The 22,250-nt window shown below is 34.1% G+C and overlaps 1 protein-coding gene across 5 annotated transcripts in view; it reads left to right on the forward strand.

The window, feature by feature from the left end:
• KMT2E (lysine methyltransferase 2E (inactive)) overlaps positions 1–22,250 on the forward strand; it is a 93,217-nt gene that overhangs the window by 47,264 nt on the left and 23,703 nt on the right. For 4 of the 5 annotated variants that reach the window (XM_077863967.1, XM_077863966.1, XM_077863969.1 and 1 more), the window contains 9 exons: positions 3,278–3,392; positions 4,871–5,100; positions 7,856–7,936; positions 15,016–15,074; positions 16,006–16,178; positions 17,060–17,098; positions 20,218–20,448; positions 20,585–20,715; positions 21,722–21,839. In XM_077863967.1, coding sequence (XP_077720093.1) covers positions 3,278–3,392; positions 4,871–5,100; positions 7,856–7,936; positions 15,016–15,074; positions 16,006–16,178; positions 17,060–17,098; positions 20,218–20,448; positions 20,585–20,715; positions 21,722–21,839 — 1,177 coding nt within the window. Of the gene's footprint in view, positions 1–3,277; positions 3,393–4,870; positions 5,101–5,548; positions 5,638–7,855; positions 7,937–15,015; positions 15,075–16,005; positions 16,179–17,059; positions 17,099–20,217; positions 20,449–20,584; positions 20,716–21,721; positions 21,840–22,250 lie in introns of those variants that run through there. The other variant, XM_077863970.1, reaches the window with a different exon arrangement.

The raw sequence follows: 22,250 nt of genomic DNA on the forward strand, positions 1-22,250 counted from the left end.
ACTGTAGCAGCTGTTTACACAGGAATTTGTTATTGTATATTATCCCTTTAGCCCTGACATTAGAAATTTATTAAATGGGCCAGAAGATTTTGAGGGAAACTCCTATGACCTCAGTATAGTGATTTTTGTTACGAGTTCCTGCCAAGATATTATCCATATATAAATAGGGTAGGTTTACCTAGATTATTTCTAAAGATACATGTTGTTGTGTTACTTTTCTTTAAATACTGTTTTATCATTCGGGAAAAATCCTTAAAATATGTCAACCAAATTTATGGTTGACATTAAAGTAACACTTTAAAAAAGTGTTACCTTTTAAAAATTACTTTTAGTATAAGCAGCAGCATTAGAGATGAGGATCTTGATAAAGAATTTCTACTTTCTTTCATTACCAAAGTGTCAGTGGTGCAGCTTCAATTTGAATCATGAAGTTATGTGTTTGTGACTGATTTACATGCTTTAATTTAACTGCTTTTGTGCTGAAAGGGTTTGTTTGTTTTTGGAAAGTTTTTTAATGCTTAACCATTAACTACTTCAAAATAAAGTTTTTGCCATACTCTTTAGTAGTATATTCAGAGTTTGATCTAAATCTTTAAGTGTAAGTCTGGGCAACCCTGGTGGCTCAGCGGTTTAGCGCCGCCTTTGGCCCAGGGTCTGATCCTGGAGTCCCGGGATTGAGTCCCATGTCGGGCTCCCTGCATGGAGCCTGCTTCTCCCTCTGCCTGTGTCTCTGCCTCTCTCTCTCTCTCTCTCTCATGAATAAATAAATAAAATCTTTAAAAAAAAAATAAGTGTAAGTCTTAGTATTTTGACCAAAAGATCTCATGTTGCCTTAAAAATAGTGTTATAGATCAGGAATTGCCAAAATTCCTTTTTTTTTTTTTTAAAAGATTTTATTTATTCATTCATAGAGGCACAGAGAGAGAGAGAGGCAGAGACATAGACAGAGGGAGAAGCAGACTCCATGCAGGGAGCCCGATGTGGGACTCTATCCTGGGTCTCCAGGATCATACCCTGGGCTGCAGGTGGCGCTAAACCGCTGCGCCACCAGGGCTGCCCTAGGAATTGCCAAAATTCTACTTCTTCCTTCTACATAATTTTTCTAAGATTTATTTATTTGAGAGAGAGCACGCTTGCACATGTGTGCACATAGTCAAGCACAAGTTGTGGGAAAGGCAGAGAGAGAAAAATCACTCCTCAAGTAGACTCCCAACTTGGAGCTTTGATCCCACGACCCTGAGATCATGACTAGAGCTGAAATCAAGAGTCAAATGCTTAGCTGTCTGAGTCACCCATGTGCCCTGACTTCTTCCTTCTATATAATTTTTGAATAATTTTTAAAGCAATCGATACTGTAAATCAGCAAAGGCAACTTACTAATATCTATTTTATATGCATTTGCCCTTCTGTTGAGCATTTCCTCAGGAATCCATATTGTAGAAATATTCTCGTGTATTTAAAGAAGATCTGTTGAAGGGTCTATAAATGCAATGATACCTTTAACAGTGAAAAATATAAAGAAATATCCACCAATAGGGAAATTGCTTTCTTTCCTTTTTTTTATAATTTTATTTATTTATTTATTTAGAGAAAGAGTGTGTGTGCAAGCTGGGGAAAGGGCAGAGTGAGAACGAGAGCCATTAAGGCAGACTCCGTGCTAAGTGTAGAGCCTGATGCCAGGCTGGATCACACAATGCTAAAATCATGACCTGAGCTGAAATCAAGAGTCTGACACTTAACTGACTGAGCCACCCAGATGCCCCCACCAGTAGGGAGATTATTAAGTAAACTATGTACATTTACATAATGAAGTCAGCAATTATTACCAAAAATAAGGTAGATAAGTATTGACACTGAAAGATGGAACAAATTGAAAAGGCAAATATAGTATACTGTCATTTTTAAAAATAAACAGCTCTTATGTATATTTATGGATAGAATTTAGAGGGAATTACATTGTATCTTAACATGAGTGTGAGTTTTGGATGAAGACATGGTCTTTCACTTTCTTAGGTATTTAAGTTTTGAGCAATGAGAATGTATTGATTTTAAATTTTAAAAATATTTCTTTTTTAAAAGAAGGAGTGAACAAATAATTTTTAAAATAACAGCATAAAAAAATAAAATAGCAGCATAGGCATTAGGTGAGTATTGATTTTTAAAGTATTCAAAACATTTTGTAGGCTTTTCTGTAATTTCCTCCAGAACCATGTAACAACCTCAGTTTGTGCCTCCGTTCTTTCCTGGTTGTGGAATATTAGATCTCATGACAGCAGTCACTTAGAGCTAAAATGAGACTTTGTATAGGGGAGTGAGACAGGAGCAGTATATGAAGAAGCAGTTAACTATAGAAGTGGGACAACTAGAATGTAACTGCATTAAGAAGTCTTAAACCATGAAGAGTACAAATAGTACTAAATTCTAAGGGCAAATTTTGAATGAGAGGTAGGATAAGGAGTATCATAAAATCTCAGTTGGTGGCTATGGCAAGAATAAGGGCACAGAAACAAATCATGTTTTGTGTGTGCAAGGCAGAAAGCAATTTCATTGTGAATTGTTCTCTGAAGTAGGTTCACTACCACATTGATCAATAGGAATTACCAGGACAAGGTTCAGGAGGATTGATATGAGTAAGGAAATTGGGAGAGTGGTATATAGAAAATGCTAGGCCAGAGAGCTTATGTGGCAGTCACAGAGGGTGAGTGTGTTAGTCCCAGTTGTATCAATTGATGGTCACGTCATCACTACTTAACCATTTCATTAATTGCTCATCTTACTATGGGCTGCTGCTTGTATTTTTTCATAAGCAAACCTTGGTTCATTATGAAGTTTCTTATTTCTTAACTTTAAATGATATTTTCCATGGCTTTATTACTTCTTGGCACACTAACACATACCTACAGTTTTGAACATTAAAATGTATACTTCATTCACATTGACACTGGGGCCCATGTAGATTAGATTCAGTATGTTCTTCATCCTGTTTAAATTGTTTCTGCCACTTTTGTCCTCCCCTGTGCATAATGCCCCCAGTGCCACTGAGTATATTAAATAATGTTCTTTCTTCAATTGTATTTGAACTTGCAGGAGAGACATTGATTTTACTTAAAAGTTTTGTTATGACCCAGAATCTAGATAGGATATATCTTGTCCACAGGGTGTCTGCCTAGTACAAAAAGATATTTGTATAGACAATAAAGTAAATGCTTAATTTTAAATTGATGAGCAGAACAAAAATGAATGGAATTTTCTTTGATGCAATTTTTTTCCCCTCCAGACCAGAATCCGTAGAAGCTAGCCCTGTGGTAGTTGAGAAATCCAACAGTTATCCCCACCAGTTATATACCAGCAGCTCACATCATTCACACAGTTACATCGGTTTGCCCTATGCGGTAAGTGTCAAATATTTTTCTGGAGCGGTATTTTTTCTATCTAGAAGTTGAAAGTAGATGTTTGAGGTATTGTGCATAAAACTGAATATTTAAAAGACAATACTGTCTTATATTATCTAAACAATTAGGTATTAAATTTGCAGTTTAATTTTTTTATTGCTCTAACTATATTTATTCACGGGATTAAAATTCTAGAAGAGGCATTCTCTAGAAGTTTTAAAATTATTATTATACTGTTAATAGTTTAGTGTTAGAGTTCTTTATATTCTCTATAAAAAATTCATGGAATTGTATTCTGTATTTTACATTGTAATTTATATAGTAAATTACATAATTACCATTTATTGAGCACTTCTGTGTCATACTTGTTCTAAACATTTTTACATGTATTATCTCATTTAATCTTCAAAACCAACCTCATGAATGGGTATAATTTTATATATTATAAAATTTCATAGCTGAAAAATGTTTCATAGCTGAAAAAATGAAAGCTTATCTAAATTAACTTATTCAGTGTTTCATAGCTAATAAGAGGCAGAGGTTAGATTGAAAGTTGGAGAACTGGACACATTTGTGATACTGTCCAGGTACAATTATTATTATTATTTTTAATATTTTATTTACTTATTCATGAGAGAGAGAGAGAGAGAGAGATAGGCAGAGGGAGAAGCAGGCTCCACGCAGGGAACCTGACGTGGGACTCAATCCCGGGTCTCCAGGATCATGCCCTGGGCTGAAGGCAGCACTAAGCCACTGGGGCTGCCTAAAAAAACAAATTTTAAAAAATCTTCTGTTACATACTTTATAGTGATAATATGTCTTTATTAGTCATTTTTGTTTTTGTTTTTTGTTTTTTTTGGTAGTTTTATGGTTTTATTAGTCATTTTTTTTTTGTTTTGTTTTGTTTTTTTTTTTAGTTTCCACATTCCTGAAGTGTTTTTCTTTTCTTTTTTTTTTTTTAAACCTCTGGTACCTGCTTCTATCTTGAAGGTGGAGCTCTTTGACCATAGGAGTTTTTTTGTGTGTTTTAAAGATTTTATTCATTTATTCCTGAGAGACAGAGAGAGAGAGAGAGGCAGAGACAGAAAGAGAGAGAGAGAGAAGCAGGCTCCCTATAAGGAGCCCGATGTGGGACTTGATCCCGCATCCCGGGATCATTCCCTGAGCTGAAGGCAGATGCTCAACTGCTGAGCCACCCAGGCATCCCTGACCATATGACTTGTAAGGATGTCTTTTGATTGGAGAGATGAGGGCAAGAGTTTGAGAGAAGTCACTGTGTAGGTGACTGAGGTTTTAGGTAGACATTTTCACTTCCTAGTATGGTTTAATATCGAGCTTTACCATGTCATTATTTTAAAGGTATTAAGGAAGAAATGGACCAATTTCATATTTCTTGAGAACGTAAATTAAGGATCAAATTTTATTTGTGTTCATATTGTTGAAATTATATTGTGCTGTATTTGTGTTCAATTATCCAGGACCATAATTATGGTGCTCGTCCTCCTCCAACACCTCCGGCTTCCCCTCCTCCATCAGTTCTTATTAGCAAAAATGAAGTAGGCATATTTACCACTCCTAATTTTGATGAAACTTCCAGTGCTACTACAATCAGCACATCTGAGGATGGAAGTTATGGTACTGATGTAACCAGGTGCATATGTGGTTTTACACATGATGATGGATACATGATCTGTTGTGACAAATGCAGGTAAAATATTTTACACCATTAGTTTACCTTTTTGAATTTTGCTAACCTTTGATATTTAATCTTGGAGAAGATAGGGTCACTTTTAAAGGAATTGATGAATGCATTTTTTGATGCATTGCTATCAATGCGCAGTGTGTTTTGCTAGAAAAAGTCCCTATGGCAAAGAAGCTCTCTTAGAGTTTATTAGAAATCTTCATTGTTGACTGAGTAATAGGCAATCAGTTCTGAACTTTATTCATACAGGATCCCATCTCTCTTTTTGCTCATTCAGTAATAATACAACTACATGTAGTGATAGACAAGATAGAAAAATGAGCCCTCTGAATTTCCTTTGGAATTATTTGTGCTGTATAGTCAACTGTGATTTTCCAGTTTGGGGGAATTATACATTTTGATTGATGTTTGTTTGACCTGACTCTCTCACCTCCTTTTGACTTGAACCTTGCAGCACTCTGGAGTCTCCTTGAACCAGAACCACAGTCTCCCCTCCCCCAACCCTGGTTCAACCACCAAGAAAGGCCTCCTCCCCTAGAGAAGGTGTGATTGGGACAGAAAGTGGGGTTTTGTTTTCATTTTTTTTTTAAGGGGGGAGGGAGTTGGGGAGGATGGAGAGGGAACAACAGTAGGATTTCAGCCTGAAAGTTACTGAGTCCATCCCCTGCACAGAGTGGGAAGCAGAGAGGATTTAAGCAGTGTAGTGTAGGAGGTAAGAAATTTTGGTGGCTTTACACAATTTCCTGGGTCAGATCTTTGTGGCATAGCTTCATTATTTGATTTGAAATAGTATAACATATACCATATTTGAATATGAGGGTAAAAATACATCTTAAAAAAAAATACATCTTAGAGCCAAATAGAAATTACTTTTCGTTATTTGTAATTTTGTTCCCATCTATTATGTGGTTAGGAGTTGGATGTTATTGATATAAAACATGCATGTAGTTGGATGTTATTGATATAAAAACATTATATTTCAAAATGTTGATTTGCTTTTGCCAAAAAGGGGGGAAATTACTCTTAATTGGAGAGTAAAATTTGATATTTTTATGTAATGTGATATTTTGAGTTAATTTTAATGAAAATATATTGTAACTTTTCAAATTTAAAAATTACTGTGACACATATCATTACTATGAACAATCACCTTAGTTAATTTATTCAGGAGGTAATTTAAAAATTAAAATAATAACTTCAATGATAACTTGTTTTCTTCATTATTTTTTAAATAATTAGAAATTCTCAATTCATACTTTGATCATTAATATAGTTTTAGTTGATATTGTCTAATGTAATAAATTATATACCATTTGTCAGTGTTTTCATTTTAATGCATGTTTTCTTTTGATTTCATTACAATGATCCAGATATAATATAGAAATAGCTTAATTAGAAAATAGTGAAATAGTCCTTAGGATTTATACCTATCTACAGATCCTTGAAGGACCATTTCAGTTTTTGGATTGTTCAAGGTACTTGCTTCTCAGCAGCTGCTCTCTGTTATCAATCTGTTTTTAGTTGTTTTATTTTTCTACTGCTTAATCTGTAGTAGACTAGCAAGGCTTTATCTTTTATCCTCTCTTCTAGTTCTGTATTGCCACTGTGTATTTCCATGTGCCTATACTCCTGTTTCAAGTTTGACACCTAGAGCTCAGATAATTTATTCATTTACTAGTTTTGTTCTGTTGTCTTCATGACATTATTACTGACCCCCAAAGTTAATTTAGTTTGTTATTCTAACCCTCCTTGTCAGGTGCTCTGCTTTTCTTTCTCACTTTTTTCTCCCCACATCTTATATTCCATTACCTTCCACCTCCTACCAGTTCTTTTCCCAACATTCTCCGTTCAGAAGTGAAGAACATACGGTAGCAGTTAATTCAGTAGAGGTATATTAGAAGTGGCTAATTATTATGTAAAGAGTAATTAAGACTATTTTTAGGAACTATTTTTGGGCCAATTAAAGTCTTGGCAACAAAATACAATAATGACAAATTGAGAAGTTGCCTCAAGCTGATCTATGTATTCCATAAAAATAATTTGAGGAAAGGGTAGGTTTAATCCCTATCCTCACTGAATGTATCTTGGATTCTTTATCTCTTCTGCCACATTCTAGTTCTGTCTTTAACTCAGGTTTGAAATGTTGGAAAATCCTCTTAGTTCGTTTTTCTTTGTTTTTTTAACTTCTTTGAATTAACTGTGTACCATCAAAGTACCTCTAGTTTTGCCTGTTCCTGGTAGAGGAAATCTATACACATCCTGATATTCCTGTATAATCTGAATGAAAATCCCCCTTTATATAGATTAATTACATTCTGGCTGTTGCTTCTCATATCTATGTACTTGAGAAAATGTGGCTGTAATGGCGTCTTTTCTTTCTAATCTCCCAAATGAGGTTTTATTCAAGTCCATTATTCTCTAGGGTGCTTTTCCTATAAACTTGAAGTAATGTGGACATCTTCACTTTGTGACTTTTGATAATATTTGTAATGTATACCTTTCACATTTTTAAGTGATACTTGCTTTAGAAATATATATATATACACACACACACATATATATATAATATCCTATACTTGTCCTTTTGTCTTTGCATCTCAAAGTTTTATTCCCCTAAGAACATATTTCTATGAATTCGTCACAGCACTTTTAAATACTAAACTCAAAGTGGGCGCTTACTAAGTGATAGTTAAATAGAATATCAAATCTTAAGTTAGGATGATTCTATTAATATTTTATATGTTCTGCTTTTTTCTTTAAGTGTTTGGCAACATATTGACTGCATGGGGATTGACAGGCAGCATATTCCTGATACATATTTATGTGAACGTTGCCAGCCTAGGTAAGTTGTGCATGCTTATAAGATTGCCAGTAAATTTGCTGAAGTAATCTTCAGTGAATAGAGGTTTATATGTGAATTCTGGATTAAACAATTAGTGGATTGCTGTGTTTCATCAATTCTAAGATACAATTTTCATTTTTCTATTTATTTATTTTTTGGGGGGACTCTGATAGCTCTAAAATCAGGAAGAATCTTTCCATTGATAATCTGTTATGGTTTACTTTGTAAGGTATTTTTACTTTATTAATAATGCATAAATTAATAGTGCATCCTCTAAGTGATGGCATATTTTTTCACTGGAGCGTACTATGTTAAAGAGTTACTAGAAGGACATTTCCTTAGTTAAAGAATTTTGTAGGTCTATAGTATCATTCCACCACCCTACGTCAACAATTTTCAACAATCTTTTTTCATTTATACTGTCATATATTTCTTCTCCCTTTCACATATTTTAATGGAAATCCCAGATATATTATTTCATTCGTATGTATCCCTATGTATTTCAGTATATATGTGTCTATATGTATTTCATTATATATCTGTAAAATAATTTTTTAAAAACCAACCCCAAAGCCATTATTGTACATGCAACGAAATGTATTATCACCCAGCCATTGTTTAAATATTGATTGGTTGATACATCGGTCTCTTAAAACTCTAGTTACAGAGTCTTACTCTTCCATTACGCCACCAACTCTGGTCTACTTTGCAGTGTGTTTAAGGAACTGAATTGTTTGATTTGTTTGCTAATTGCATTATTATGATACAACTAGTTTCTATATCCTTTGTATTTCTGTAAATAAGTATGTGATCAGATTATAGGTTTGATTTTTTTGGGGGGGTAGTTAAGAATATTTCATAGACTGCCCTATCGGGTGACACTTAATATCTGGTTGTCCCTATGATAGGACACACTGATAGTCCTTATTTAGATACATTAATTTATTAGGGGTTGCAAGTTAGTGCCATGTTTAACTTATTGCTTATAACTTATTACCTGGAATATTTCTATAGAAACAAAATATTAACTGTTCTTTTTTTTTTAAGATTTTATTTATTTATTCATGAGAGAGACACACACACACACACACACACACACACACACACACACAGGCAGACACATAGATAGACAGAAAAGCAGAGAGAGAAGCAGGCTTCACACAGGGAGCCCGATGTGGGACTTGATCCCAGGACCCCCAGGATCACACTCTGGGCCAAAGGCAGGCGCTCAACCACTGAGCCACCCAGGCATCCCAACCATTTAGTTCTTGTAAAAAATACAGTTGACACTTGAACAATATGATTAAGATCTGTGCGAGTCTACTTAAATGTGGATTTTTTTTTTTTTAAACGTGGATTTTTTTTTTCAATATAGTACTGTGAATGTATTTTGATGACTTTCTTAATTACATTTTCTTTTCTCTGGGTCACTTTACTGTAAGAATAGAGAATATACTACATATATTAAATATGTGTTAAGCAACTGTTATCAGTAGGCTTACAGTCAATAGTAGGCTGTTAGCAATTTAAGTTTTTTGGAGAGTTAAAAGTTATATGTAGGCTTTTGACTGCATAGGGGGTTGGTGCCCCTAACTCTTCATGTTGTTCAAGGGTCAACTGTATTTCATTGAGGAAAGGCAGGATAAATGCTTGTTGATTCTTACCCTTTTTTTACTAGTGTTCAGAATACTGAAAAGAAATTTAGGTATTATGAACTCAGGGATTTAAACATCTTGGATATCAGTCTGTTGCAGTAATTATCTTTATTGATACTCAGTTTTGGTCAGTGGAAACCTCATCAAGTTGGCTCTTGAGCCCTTTTGACAGTATCCTAGTGGTACTAGCTAGGTTTTGTGATTCCTGGTATAACAAAGTATCTCGAGCTTAATTTATACTTCTGTGCCTTTAATTGAGAATTGGTTTTCAGAACTAGAATCTGAGAGCTAGTCATGCTCTTTCCTACTGGATTGGTCAGTGTTCCTAGGTCTTTGTCTTTCTAGACAAAACTAGGAAATATGTTCTATGTGTTTATTTTAAACATGTGAGTTTATACAGATAATTGCAATTTAAATTTGGAAATCTAAGGTTTTAATTTAACCATTTTTTAAAAAGATTTATTTATTTTTTCATGAGAGACACAGAGGGAGAAGAATGTGGGACTCAATCCCATGGACTCCGGGATCACACCCTGGTTGCAAGGCAGATGCTCAACTGCTGAGCCACCCTGGGGTCCCTCATTTAACCATTTCTATATACCATTTATATCAACTAATTGCCAACAACACAGACAATAATGTAATTAGAATATCACCAACTACTCTGCTTCCTTTCATAGGAAAATATAACAAGTCTCAGAGTAACAATACTAACACTAGCACCAACAATATGATTATGTAAAACAGTATGTATGTATGTATGTATGTATGTATGTATTTAAAAAGTAAACTTTGCACCCAACTTGGGGCTTAAGTTCACAACCCTGAGATCAAGAGTTGCATGCTCCACCATTTGAGCCAGCCATATGCTACTTTGTAAAAGAATTTAGAATTTTTTTTTTTAACCCTTAAGATATGTTCCACAAGGAATATATGGTTGTGTTTAAAGTCCCTTAAAAAAAAAAATTAAAGTCCCTTAAAAGGGGACACCTGGATTGCTCAGTGGTTAAGCATCTGCCCTTGGCTCAGGTCATGATTCCTGGGTCCTGGGATTGAGTCCCACATCAGGTTCCCTGCAGGGGAGGGAGTCTGCTTCTCCCTTCGCCTATGTCTCTGCCTCTCTCTGTCTCTCATGAATAATTAAATAAAATATTTAAGACAAATAAATAAGTCCCTTCAAGGGATTTCACTGTGTGATTATAACAGCAGCTGGATACATACTATGTTGATGAGGTTATATTATTTTTTATAATAAAACATTTTGAGTTAATTATAGGTTCACATACAGTTAGGAAATAATACAGAGATTCTGTATATCCTTTACTCAGTTCCCCCCAGTGGTAACATGTTCCAAGACTATTTATACAATATCACAACTAGGATATTGACATTGATATAGTCAAGATACAAAATATTTCCATTGCAAGGATACCTAATGTTACTTTTTACAGCCACACCACCTCTCACCCCTCGCAACTCTCCCATCCTTACCTTTGGCAATTCCATTGCTGTAATCTGTAGCCCATGGCTATAGTTTTATCATTTCAAGAATGTTATTATATAAATGGAATCATACAGTATGTGACCTTTGGGATTGGCTTTTTTTTTCCCTCTGGAGAGCCAGCCAATTTGTATATACCAGTATTTCGTTCTTTCCAGTTGCTGAGTTGTGTTCTGTGATATATATATACCGTAATTTGTTTAACCATTCACTCATTGAAGGACATTTGGGTCTTTTCCACTTTTTGGCTATTGCAGAAAAAGTTGCTATGAACATTTGTGTACAGGTTTTGGTGTGAATGTAAGTTTATTTCTTCTGGGATAAATGCCTGAGGGTGCAATTGCTCAGTCTCATGGTGATGGCATGTTTAGTTTTATAAGAAATTGTCCAACTATTTTGCAGACCAGTTGCCCATTTTATATTCCTACCAGAAATATGAGTAACTAGTTATTTTTTATTTTTAGGATTTTTTTATACTTTATTTTCATAATTATATACTTAAATGATTATATCCTTCCACCCCTGAAATAAAATTAAAAAGGGATTATTCTTTCCATTGTTTATTTCCTTATTAGAAACAAATACGTACATACGTATTTGTATACCTTTCCTTACTTAGGTGATAGTATATTACAGTTTTTGCCACATATCCTTTTTTCTCTTAAAAATATATGCTGGAGAGACACCTGGGTGGCTCAGCAGTTGAGCGTCTGCCTTGCACTTAGGGTGTGATCCCAGAGTTTGAGGGATTGAGTCCCTGCATAGGGCCTGCTTCTCCTTCTGCCTATGTCTCTGCCTCTCTGTGTGTGTGTCTCTCATGAATAAATAAATAAGTCTTAAAAATATATATATTTGTGTGTGTGTGTGTGTGTGTGTGTGTGTATATATATATATATATATATGCTGAAGATCACTTTATAAGTAGTATATAGAGATTGACTCATTTCTATCTCTTCAATATGCTCCATCTTTTTCATGTAATAGTTTATTCAGCCAGTGCCCTTTCATGGACATTGAGTTGTTTCAGTCTTTTTAAATTGAAGATTGAAGTGGGATTGTTCAGTAAAAGGGTAAATATTAATGTATAGGTAAAATTTTGTCAGGTATTGCCAGATTCCCCTGAAATAGGAGCTGTACACTTTTGAATTCTTACCAATAGTGGATAAGCATGCCTATTTTCCCAAGGCTTATAAGAGTGTATGATAGACTTGTAATTTTGCCAGTTTATTGCAAAATTATAATCTCAGTATTATACTTTTCTTTATTATGAGTGAGGTTTTACTATGTGATCTTGTTTCACCTTATGACAGTTAACTAACCTTTTGCCCAGATATTTTTTTTTAAGAATTTTTAAATTTTATTTTATTTATTTATTCATGAGAGAGAGAGAGAGAGGCAGAGGGAGAAGAAGGCTCATAACAGGGAGCCTGATGTGTGTCTCGATCCCGGGACTCCAGGATCACACCCTGGGCCAAAGGCAGGCACTAAACCGCTGAGCCACTAGGCGTCTCTTGCCTAGATAGTTTTTGATGGTGTAAATGTCTGTTAATGAATTCAGTAAGAGCTGTTTTAAAACTGATCGTTAAAAAAATAAAAAAATAAAAAAAAAATAAAAAATAAAACTGATCGTTAGGGAAGGTAGTTTGTTGAGTGATACCTCCTTATTATTTTGTGATAAATAGGATGGTTATCAGTAATGCTAGGATATTTATATATCCTAGTAGACATTAAGGCATGCCTATTACTGAATTGTAGACCTTTCAATCTAGAAATCTAGAGCTCTATTCTCTCATCTAAGAATAATAGCTAATCTTATTTGACCTCTAGACTGATAAGTTTTGATAGTGAAAATGTTGACAGGAAAAATAAAACAATTACTATGGATGATGCAGTTCACAAGTGGACAGTTCATGAAATATTTTACTTTTTTTTTTTTTTAAGATTTTATTTATTTATTCATGAGAGACACAGAGAGCGAGGCAGAGACACAGGCAGAGGGAGAAGCAGGCCCCATGCAGGGAGCCCGATGTGGGACTCAATCCTGGGTCCCCAGGATCACATCCTGGACCAAAGGTGGCGCTAAACCGCTGAGCCACCTGGGCTGCCCAAATATTTTACTTTTTAAAAAAGTTTTTATTTAGGACGCCTGGGTGGCTCAGGGGTTGAGAGTCTGCCTTCAGCTCAGGGTGTGATCCTGGAGTTCTGGGATCAAGTCCCACATCAGGCTCCCCATAAGGGAGCCTCCTTCTCCCTCTGCCTGTGTCTCTGCCTCTCTCTTTCTGTGTCTCTCATGAATAAATAAATACAATCTTTTAAAAAAAAGTTTTTATTTAAATTCCACTTAAGATACAGTGTTATACTGGTTTCAGATGTATAATATAGTGATTTAACACTTCCATACATCATCACCCAGTGCTCATCACAAGTATGGTCCTCATCCTTATTCCCTATTTAATCTGTCCCCTCTGTTTGAAATATTTTACTTATTTGTTAAAGGGTATATATTGATTATTTCAAAAGTGGAAATAATTTTAGGTTAACTGTAAATTTAATACAAATAGATTCTAAATCAGTGGTGTACATTAATTTTAAGAAATTTATTTTGGTTTTATGTTAATAGCAAATTCCCCAAAATAAATCCCTCTAAGAAATATTTGTATGGTAGTTTATTTATATTTCATTGATTCTGAGATTTGATACTATGGTTATAATTTCTGGCTCAAGTACATTTCACATCAGTTATAAAGATCTATAAAGGGATCCCTGGGTGGCGCAGCCATTTGGCACCTGCCTTTGGCCCAGGGCGCAATCCTGGAGACCCGGGATCGAATCCCACATAGGGCTCCCGGTGCATGGAGCCTGCTTCTCCCTCTGCCTATGTCTCTGCCTCTCTCTCTCTCTCTCTCTCTGTGACTATCATAAATAAATAAAATTAAAAAAAATAAAGATCTATAAAATACTTTGGTATTGAGTTGTTTAGTTACATGCCTTAATTTGTGTTTCTATATATGTAAATAAAATACATCTAGATAGTGATTATCATATTAGTATCAATAAATAGATTTTGAAGAATATATGAATGCATCTATAAGCTTCTAAATGTTTCAAGTTTATGTATTTAAGATGTTTGGGGTATAACATAAATGCTATTTATATAAATGTTGACATAAGTAATGACCTAACAAAACCGTGGATTTGGACCCAATTTGAAAAGTGCCCTCTACTTCAAAAGAAGCTAATAAAAGAGATCTGACATTTCAGTGATCTAAAATGAAATCTTAGGCTGTAAAATACCTTTACTGGTTTAAAATAAGAATAAAATATATCTATATTATAAAATATTAAAAACTGCTTTAAAATAAAAATCTGAAGTTTGAAAATCTAAAAAAAATAAAGAAAAAGTTATTTTGGTTTTAGTTAACATTGTTAGCATTCTTTTTTCAAGACTTTTTGCTTTAAATATTTAATTTGAAAAAAAAAAAAAAAGTCAGGCAGCCCAGGTGGCTCAGTGAAGGAAATCTTACATAGAGTCACTTAACTGGCATCTACTGCTAATTGTGCTAGATCAGATCTGAGGCAATGGAGAGTACATATGTTTTATACTGTTTGTTTTTCGATAAGAACATTAGAGAAATTGGGACACCTGGGTGGCTCTGTGATTCAGTGTCTGCCTTCTGCTCAGGGTGTGATCCTGGAGTCCTGGGATTGAGTCCCACATCGGGCTCCCTGCATGGAGCCTGCTTATCCTTCTACCTGTATCTCTGCCTTTTTCTCTGTGTCTCTCATGAATAAATAAATAAAATCTTTAAAAAAAAAAAAAGAACATTAGAGAAATGGTAAAGTTTATTACATTTAAAGCTGATCAGTTTTATATCTAAATATATGAAAATTTAATAAATAATCATGTTAATATTTTACTGTAGGAGTTTGGATAAAGAGAGGGCAGTGCTACTACAACGCCGGAAAAGGGAAAATATGTCAGGTAGGTGAAAAGGATTTATACTGAATTAAGAATAGTGTGATTGAGAGAATGAGTGGCCTGCGTATTTTAGTTGGATATAAACACCTTACCAGTGAATGTTGATTGTACACATTATTTACAATTTCAGGTAGAGGTTTTAATTAGTCTTTTTTACAGATTATAGAATAAGAATGTACTTATTTCAGAAAATGTGGAAAGTAGAGGAAAATAAAAATTATAAATCATCTGTATTTTTCTACAAAGATAACAAATTGGTTTAAAGAAGTATTAAAATATGTTTGCTTTTCCGGAAGATGGTGATCCATTAGTTCATTATATGGAAATAGTAATTCATTTTTAGGAAAAGATTTTAGAAGTACAACTGTGAGACAACTTTCACTTTGGCTTAAAGGAGTACCAGTACAAATGGTTTTGAATAATTGTAGTTTATTGAACTCTTCCTGTTTGATGGACATTTAGATCGTTTTCAATATTTTTTGTTTGTTATTATTACAAATGGTACCTTCAGTGAAACCCTCATGGATAATTTTTTATTGGATTTTTGTTCATCTTTGGATATATACCTGGAAATAGGATTACTGGGTGAAAAGGTAAGTGTAGAACTTTGCTAGATATGGCTAAATTTCCATTCATAGGGAATTTTGAATTTCCACTGGTAATTTATGCAAGTGCCTGTTTCCCACAGTCACATCACCGCAGTGTATTGTCAAGATTTTTGTATCTTTTCTAGTTTAATGTATAAGAAATGGTACTTGTAGTTTACATTTAAATGTATCTTACTTAAAAAAAATAAATGCATCTTTGCGTGAGGTGAGGAAAAGTTTATTCTTCAAACAGAAATACAGTAGTTTGTCATGTAGAATGCTGTCTTGTTTTTTGTTTTGTTCAAAATAGTATTATAAGTACAGTAATTTTTATTTTGCCTTGGAAGATGGTGATACCAGTGCAACTGAGAGTGGTGACGAGGTTCCTGTGGAATTATATACTGCATTTCAGCACACCCCAACATCGATTACTTTAACTGCTTCAAGAGTTTCCAAGGTTAATGATAAAAGAAGGAAAAAAAGTGGGGAAAAAGAACAAAACATTTCAAAATGTAAAAAAGTAAGTTTTTCCTTTTTTAAGATGAGTTAGATGGGAAGTGTTGGGACCTGAGTTTTATAGGAAAGGCAGGTGAGTAATGGATGGTAGCTAGAAAAGGCCAAATCTAAGCTTTTTAAAACTAATTTTAACATTTTAGTATATTTTAAAGATTGAAGTATCATAGAGAAGAATGTTTGCATAATGATTTGAAATCATCACTAATGAAATTAGTCATAGAAAAACAAAAACTAAAAAAAAAAGAAAATTGCTGTTTTAGAAAACAAATAACAGTCCTAAATTTTTAAAACTTATGCAATTCTAAAAACTTTCTATATTTGTTGAATTTATCATGTAGATTTTAAAAATTTTATGTGATAAGTTATCCCAAGGATATAATGGCACAAAACCTTTTCTAAGGCAGTTTTTCATTAAATTTGTTATAATTGCTACTGAAGATTTTTGTCTCCCAAGGTAAAAAAGTACTTTTCATGATGACTATATTGTTATTATAGAGTGAAACTATCTCTAGATATATAATCAAGGTTTTTTTCAAAGAAAGCATTTTTCTTTGAGTAATTGTTCACGATATTCTTTCATTGCTTATTTTTAGGATTTTATTTATTTATTTATTTGACAGAGTGAGCACAAGCAGGGGAAGGGGCAGAGATGGAGAAGCAGACTCCCCACTGAACAGGGAGCTCAACTCAGGGCTTGATCACAGGACCCTGATATCATGACCTAAGCTGATGACAGACAAAACCAATGAGCCACCCAGGCACTCTGTCTGCATTCTATTTTTAATTAATAGAATAATATTCTAGTAGATGACTTTAGTGAACTGATTGATTCTTAAATATTACATCCAGTTTAAAAAAAAAACTCAGAATTCCATGTTCTTTCAGGCCTTTCGTGAAGGATCTAGGAAGTCATCAAGAGTTAAGGTAAATACATTAAATTTAAGTCCTTAAAAAAAATAAAAATAAATTTAAGTCCTTAGTACTGTCAGTTTCAGTTTTTTAGGAGCTTACTAAGTGCGTGCTTGTCCATAATCTTTGTTTTCATCATTGTGTATCATTTCATTATTATCTTTATCAGAAGTGGCACCATTGAGAATCTTAATTTGATTAATTTGCTATCTTAAGAGTTTAAATTAACTCTGTTAAAAAAGCAAAAGGAAGTGGTATATCAGTAACACTGAGAATTTGAAAATTTGTGTGGTTTTTTTTTTTTTTTTGCACAGTTGGGATTCTAGTGATTTAGTCAAGTCAGTTATAGAGTACTATAAAATCACCATAGAGGTACAAAGTAATCATTTGTACCTTGAATTAATTAGAATATATCCTCAATTTTGTAGATGCCCAGGTTGCTGAGAGAGGCAAGGCTCGTCAGCTCTGCCTCCCCCTAAAAGATAGGTGTTGGATCACAGAGGTCAGCTATATAGTGTTTTTGTAGCTTCCTAGGTTATGTGGTTAAAGGATAATGGGTTTCTCAAGTTGTCAGATAGTAAAATTGGATGTGAAGAGCCTGTTACAGTATATCTGTTATGCCAGTAGTGTAAAGCATGATCATTTATTTATTCATTATTCCATATTTCCTGAAAAACAAATCATTAAACAGCTATCCAGTGATGATTATTACATGTTTTTGTAGTTCTTTCTCAAGAAAGTTAATACATGGTGTCACTGCAAACCCAGAGTTTCATAAAATGTTCCTTATGTGTTAAAATTGGGGATTTTATATTAAAGTTGTGTTTATTAAAGTTGTGTTTATGGGATATTCTCTGACATACTGTACGGTCTGCAAAAGTTTTTGGATTCAGCTAGTGGAAACTTAATAATTCACTAGTTTCCCTTCCTTTCTAATATATCCAGTCATCCCAATAGCAGGTTTATTGAAGAAGGGGCATCTTTTACTTAAGTGAAATATTTTCATTTATTATATAAAGAAATGACTAAGGAAATAGAATTTTAAAAATGCTTTGTATGTCTTTGAAGATATTTTTCCTTAACTCAAAGATACTTCTTTAAGATCATAACAATTCTGGTTAGTAATTCTGTAGTATTTATAGGTTCAAGAGATATAGAAGAATTTACTGTATCAAATGTATACCAGGTCAGTAGAAGGCTTGGGTGAGGGGAGGGTAAAACAGAAAGAAAAAAAATTAAATTTATATATTTCTTTAATAAAGCTGAGGAAAGCCTTAATATGTAATATTTCATATTTGTATAAAAATCTGTTATAGGGTGGTTACTATAACATGGCATATTTAAGTATATAAAGTATCAATTGGTAAAAATAAAGCTACTCCTATCAAGTAGTTGAACAACTTACTATAGTTTGTTTCATTGTAGAAAAGTGATACCTTGTATAATAAAAGTTCGTTATTTATGGAATGTGGACAAATGATAAATTTTAGTGTTACTGTACATGTCTAACAGAATATATAAGGATCTTTACAAATTCTACATGATTTTTAAATTTTAGTTAGGTTGTACATATTATAGAAATCTGTTTTATCATCAAGGTGTTCACTGTTATAGAAGGAAACTGACGAATAGTGTTTATAAGAAAGTGAAATGTCATGTGTTAAAACCAATTATAAATTTGAATTATGCTAATGAAACATATATGTTTTTGTTATCTGCATTGGTTGATTTTCATCCTGAGATTGCAGTTAAGAATTGTCGTGGAAGGGGACGCCTGGGTGGCTCAGTGGTTGAATGTCTGCCTTAGGCTCAGGGCGTGATCCCGGAGTCCCGGGATCCAGTCCCACATCAGGCTCCCTGCATGGAGTCTGCTTCTCCCTCTGCCTGTCTCTTCCTCTCTCTGTGTGTCTCTCATGAATAAATAAATAAAATCTTAAAAAAATAAAAAAAGGAATTGTCATGGAAGTCCACATTTTAATACGTTTTTAAAATGTATAGTAATTGTGCCTATTTATAAACTGCATTCCAGCAAGAAAATTGTTCCTTTTTGTTTTTTTCTTTTGAACATTTTTTCAAGATTTTATTTTTAATATTTTGTTTTTTAAAGATCTTATTTATTTATTCATGAGAGACACGTAGAGTGAGAGAGAGGCAAAGACATAGGCAGAGGGAGAAGCAGGCTCCATGCAGGGAGCCCAATGTGGGACTCGATCCCGGGACTCCAGGATCACACCCTGGGCCGAAGTCAGACGCTCAACCACTGAGCCACCCAGGCATCCCAAGATTTTTTAAGTAATCTCTACACCTAGTGTGGGGCTCACACTCACCACCCCAAGATCAAGAGTCACATGCTCTTCCAACTGAACCAGACAGGTGCCCCCTTCTTTTTGCTGTGTAACAGACTTTTTTTTTTTTTTTTTAAAGATTTTTATTTATTTATTCATGAGAGACACAGAGAGAGAGAGAGGCAGAGACACACAGGCAGAGGGAGAAGCAGGCTCCATGCAGGGAGCCCGATGTGGGATTCCATCCCCAGACTCCAGGATCATGCCCTGGGTCAAAGGTGGAGCTTAACTGCTGAGCCACCCAGGCATCCCACTCTGTAACAGATTAAAAGAGGCTATAACTGCTTGTACTTGGCACTTAGCATTTTTTTTTTTATATATAATATATATAACTGCTGAGCAGGGAGCCTGATGTAGAACTTGATCCCAGGACCTTGGGATCATGACCGGAGCTGAAGGCAGCTGCTTAAAGATTTGAGCCACCCAGGTGCCCCTTCACTGTCTTTTTTTTAATCATTTGCTAGCTGGCAATGATTCCAAAATTTTGAGTATTTGCAGTTTTATTAATGGCCTCCATTTGGCTAACGTGGCGTCAGTGAAGCCTGAATTTTTGCTAGTCCAACATAACTTGGCCTCCTTTAGTTTTCTAAGTCCTTATTTGCCTGGCATGCAGTATAAAGATGTAGTAAGCTGATATTTTTTCCCTAGGACCAACTTAGAAAGCCTACCATTATCTCTTCTTTATATTATGTTCTTTTATATAGATTACCATTTATTTGTGTATCTGTGTGTGTGTAAATATAAATACTTAGAAGTCCAGGTATTAATACTTATTTGCTATGATTTTAGGGTTCAGCTCCAGAGATTGATCCTTCATCTGATGGTTCAAATTTTGGATGGGAGACAAAAATCAAAGCATGGATGGATCGATATGAAGAGGCAAATAGTAACCAATATAGTGAGGGTGTTCAGAGGGAGGCACAAAGAATAGCTCTGAGATTAGGCAATGGAAATGACAAAAAAGAGATCAATAAATCAGATTTGAATACCAACAATTTGCTCTTCAAGCCTCCTGTGGAGGTAAATATATCATTTGCCAAAAACTTTTTCTTTTTTTGCCAAAAACTTTAACAAAAGCTATCTTATAATATATATATTGAGTAATAAGACTGAAAGCAATCAGATTTAATTACTCTCAACATTTCTCTGGTTTTAGAGCCATATACAAAAAAATAAGAAAATTCTGAAATCTGCAAAAGATTTGCCTCCTGATGCACTTATCATTGAGTACAGAGGGAAGTTTATGCTAAGAGAACAGTTTGAAGCAAATGGATATTTCTTTAAGAGGTATACTCATTTATTTTACCACTTATCTATAGTTAAGAATTGATTTTTTGGCTATTTCGTCAAGATGCTGTATTCGTTTATATTTTGCTTTCCTAAGTGATTATTCTAATACATTTAAAATTGTAGTGTGATCTAACAGTGACTAATGCCAACTTTTGAACTATAATAAAATATAACAAAAAAGCATATGTATTCCTCAATCTCACTCATATCTCGCTGACACTCCTATAAACAGTCTACTTCAAAAATAAACTGCAGCAGTATAAATGGATGTTAATTAAAAACTTACTCCCTAAGATTATAAGGAACCCTTTTGCATCCAAGACCTTTCTTAAGTCCTTATAACATAATTGCTAGAACCTAAAAAGATCATTGGCGATCACAGGCAAAACACCTTCTTTATTAGAGGATGTTTGATTTAGTCTTACATTATCGCCACCACTTTGAACTCTCACTTTCTTTCTTGGTACTGAAATGGCTCTGGAGCCCTCTTCTGTGCTATGTGATTTTGGGAGGGGATTTGATGTTGTGACCCATTGCTTTCGTGAAATCTAGAAGAATGTTAGTATCTCTAGGGAGATAGTATTCTCAGTCTATATGATAATTAAACTATTTGTTGTTTATAACTTGAGTTTTTAAGATTTGAAAGATATACAAGAATAATTCTCTTGGATATAGCAAATTTTATCTGAAACAGTGCTATAAATCAAACATTTAAGTCACTGTGAGATAAAGATTTTCAAGGTGTCCAGTTATGAATCCTTCTGTAAAGGCAGTAGTCACTCCCTTTTTATTTTTCCTTTTAAATTTGAATTTCTACCTTCAGCTAACTGCCTTTGATTTGGGTAAGATTATTGGAGCAGGTAAAAATCTAATTAGCATGATCAAATGGGTTCTGGTATCAGATTGCCTATATTCAGATCTTGGCTTTATTATTTATTTACTTTGAATCTTTTAGAAGTTCATTAATATGTTAATAATTTGTAATGCATTTCTTTCTTTGTAGACCATATCCTTTTGTTTTATTTTATTCTAAATTTCATGGGCTAGAAATGTGTGTTGATGCAAGGACTTTTGGGAATGAGGCTCGGTTCATCAGGCGTTCTTGTACACCCAACGCAGAGGTAAGCTTGTAGAAATCGTTTTGGAAGGCAGGGGTTTAGGGGATATGAAGAACCGAGCATTAAACACAATCTGGTAGCTTAAAACACTTTTTAAGTATTGCAGCATTTTATATTGTCCAGTGTGTTTCCATTGTGAAGAGTTAGGTAATATTGGGCTATGAGGGCTTAAAAGTGACTTTGCACATTGAATAAATGTTCTTTGTAAGAAGAAATATTGGACTTCTGTTTATTTCAGAAGCTCTATTTATGGGTCAAATATAGGATCTGATTAGATCAAGATAGAGGACAAAACTGAAAGCTAAAGTAGATTTTATATGTGCTAGTCTAAAATTTTTTAATAAAACTGTGTTTTAATTTGGAGCCCTAAGTAGTATTTCTGGCTTTGTTTTTTTACATGCCAAACTATACATT

The sequence above is a fragment of the Canis aureus genome, chromosome 21 (genome assembly GCF_053574225.1).
Source record: "Canis aureus isolate CA01 chromosome 21, VMU_Caureus_v.1.0, whole genome shotgun sequence".
Classification (NCBI taxonomy): domain Eukaryota; kingdom Metazoa; phylum Chordata; class Mammalia; order Carnivora; family Canidae; genus Canis; species Canis aureus.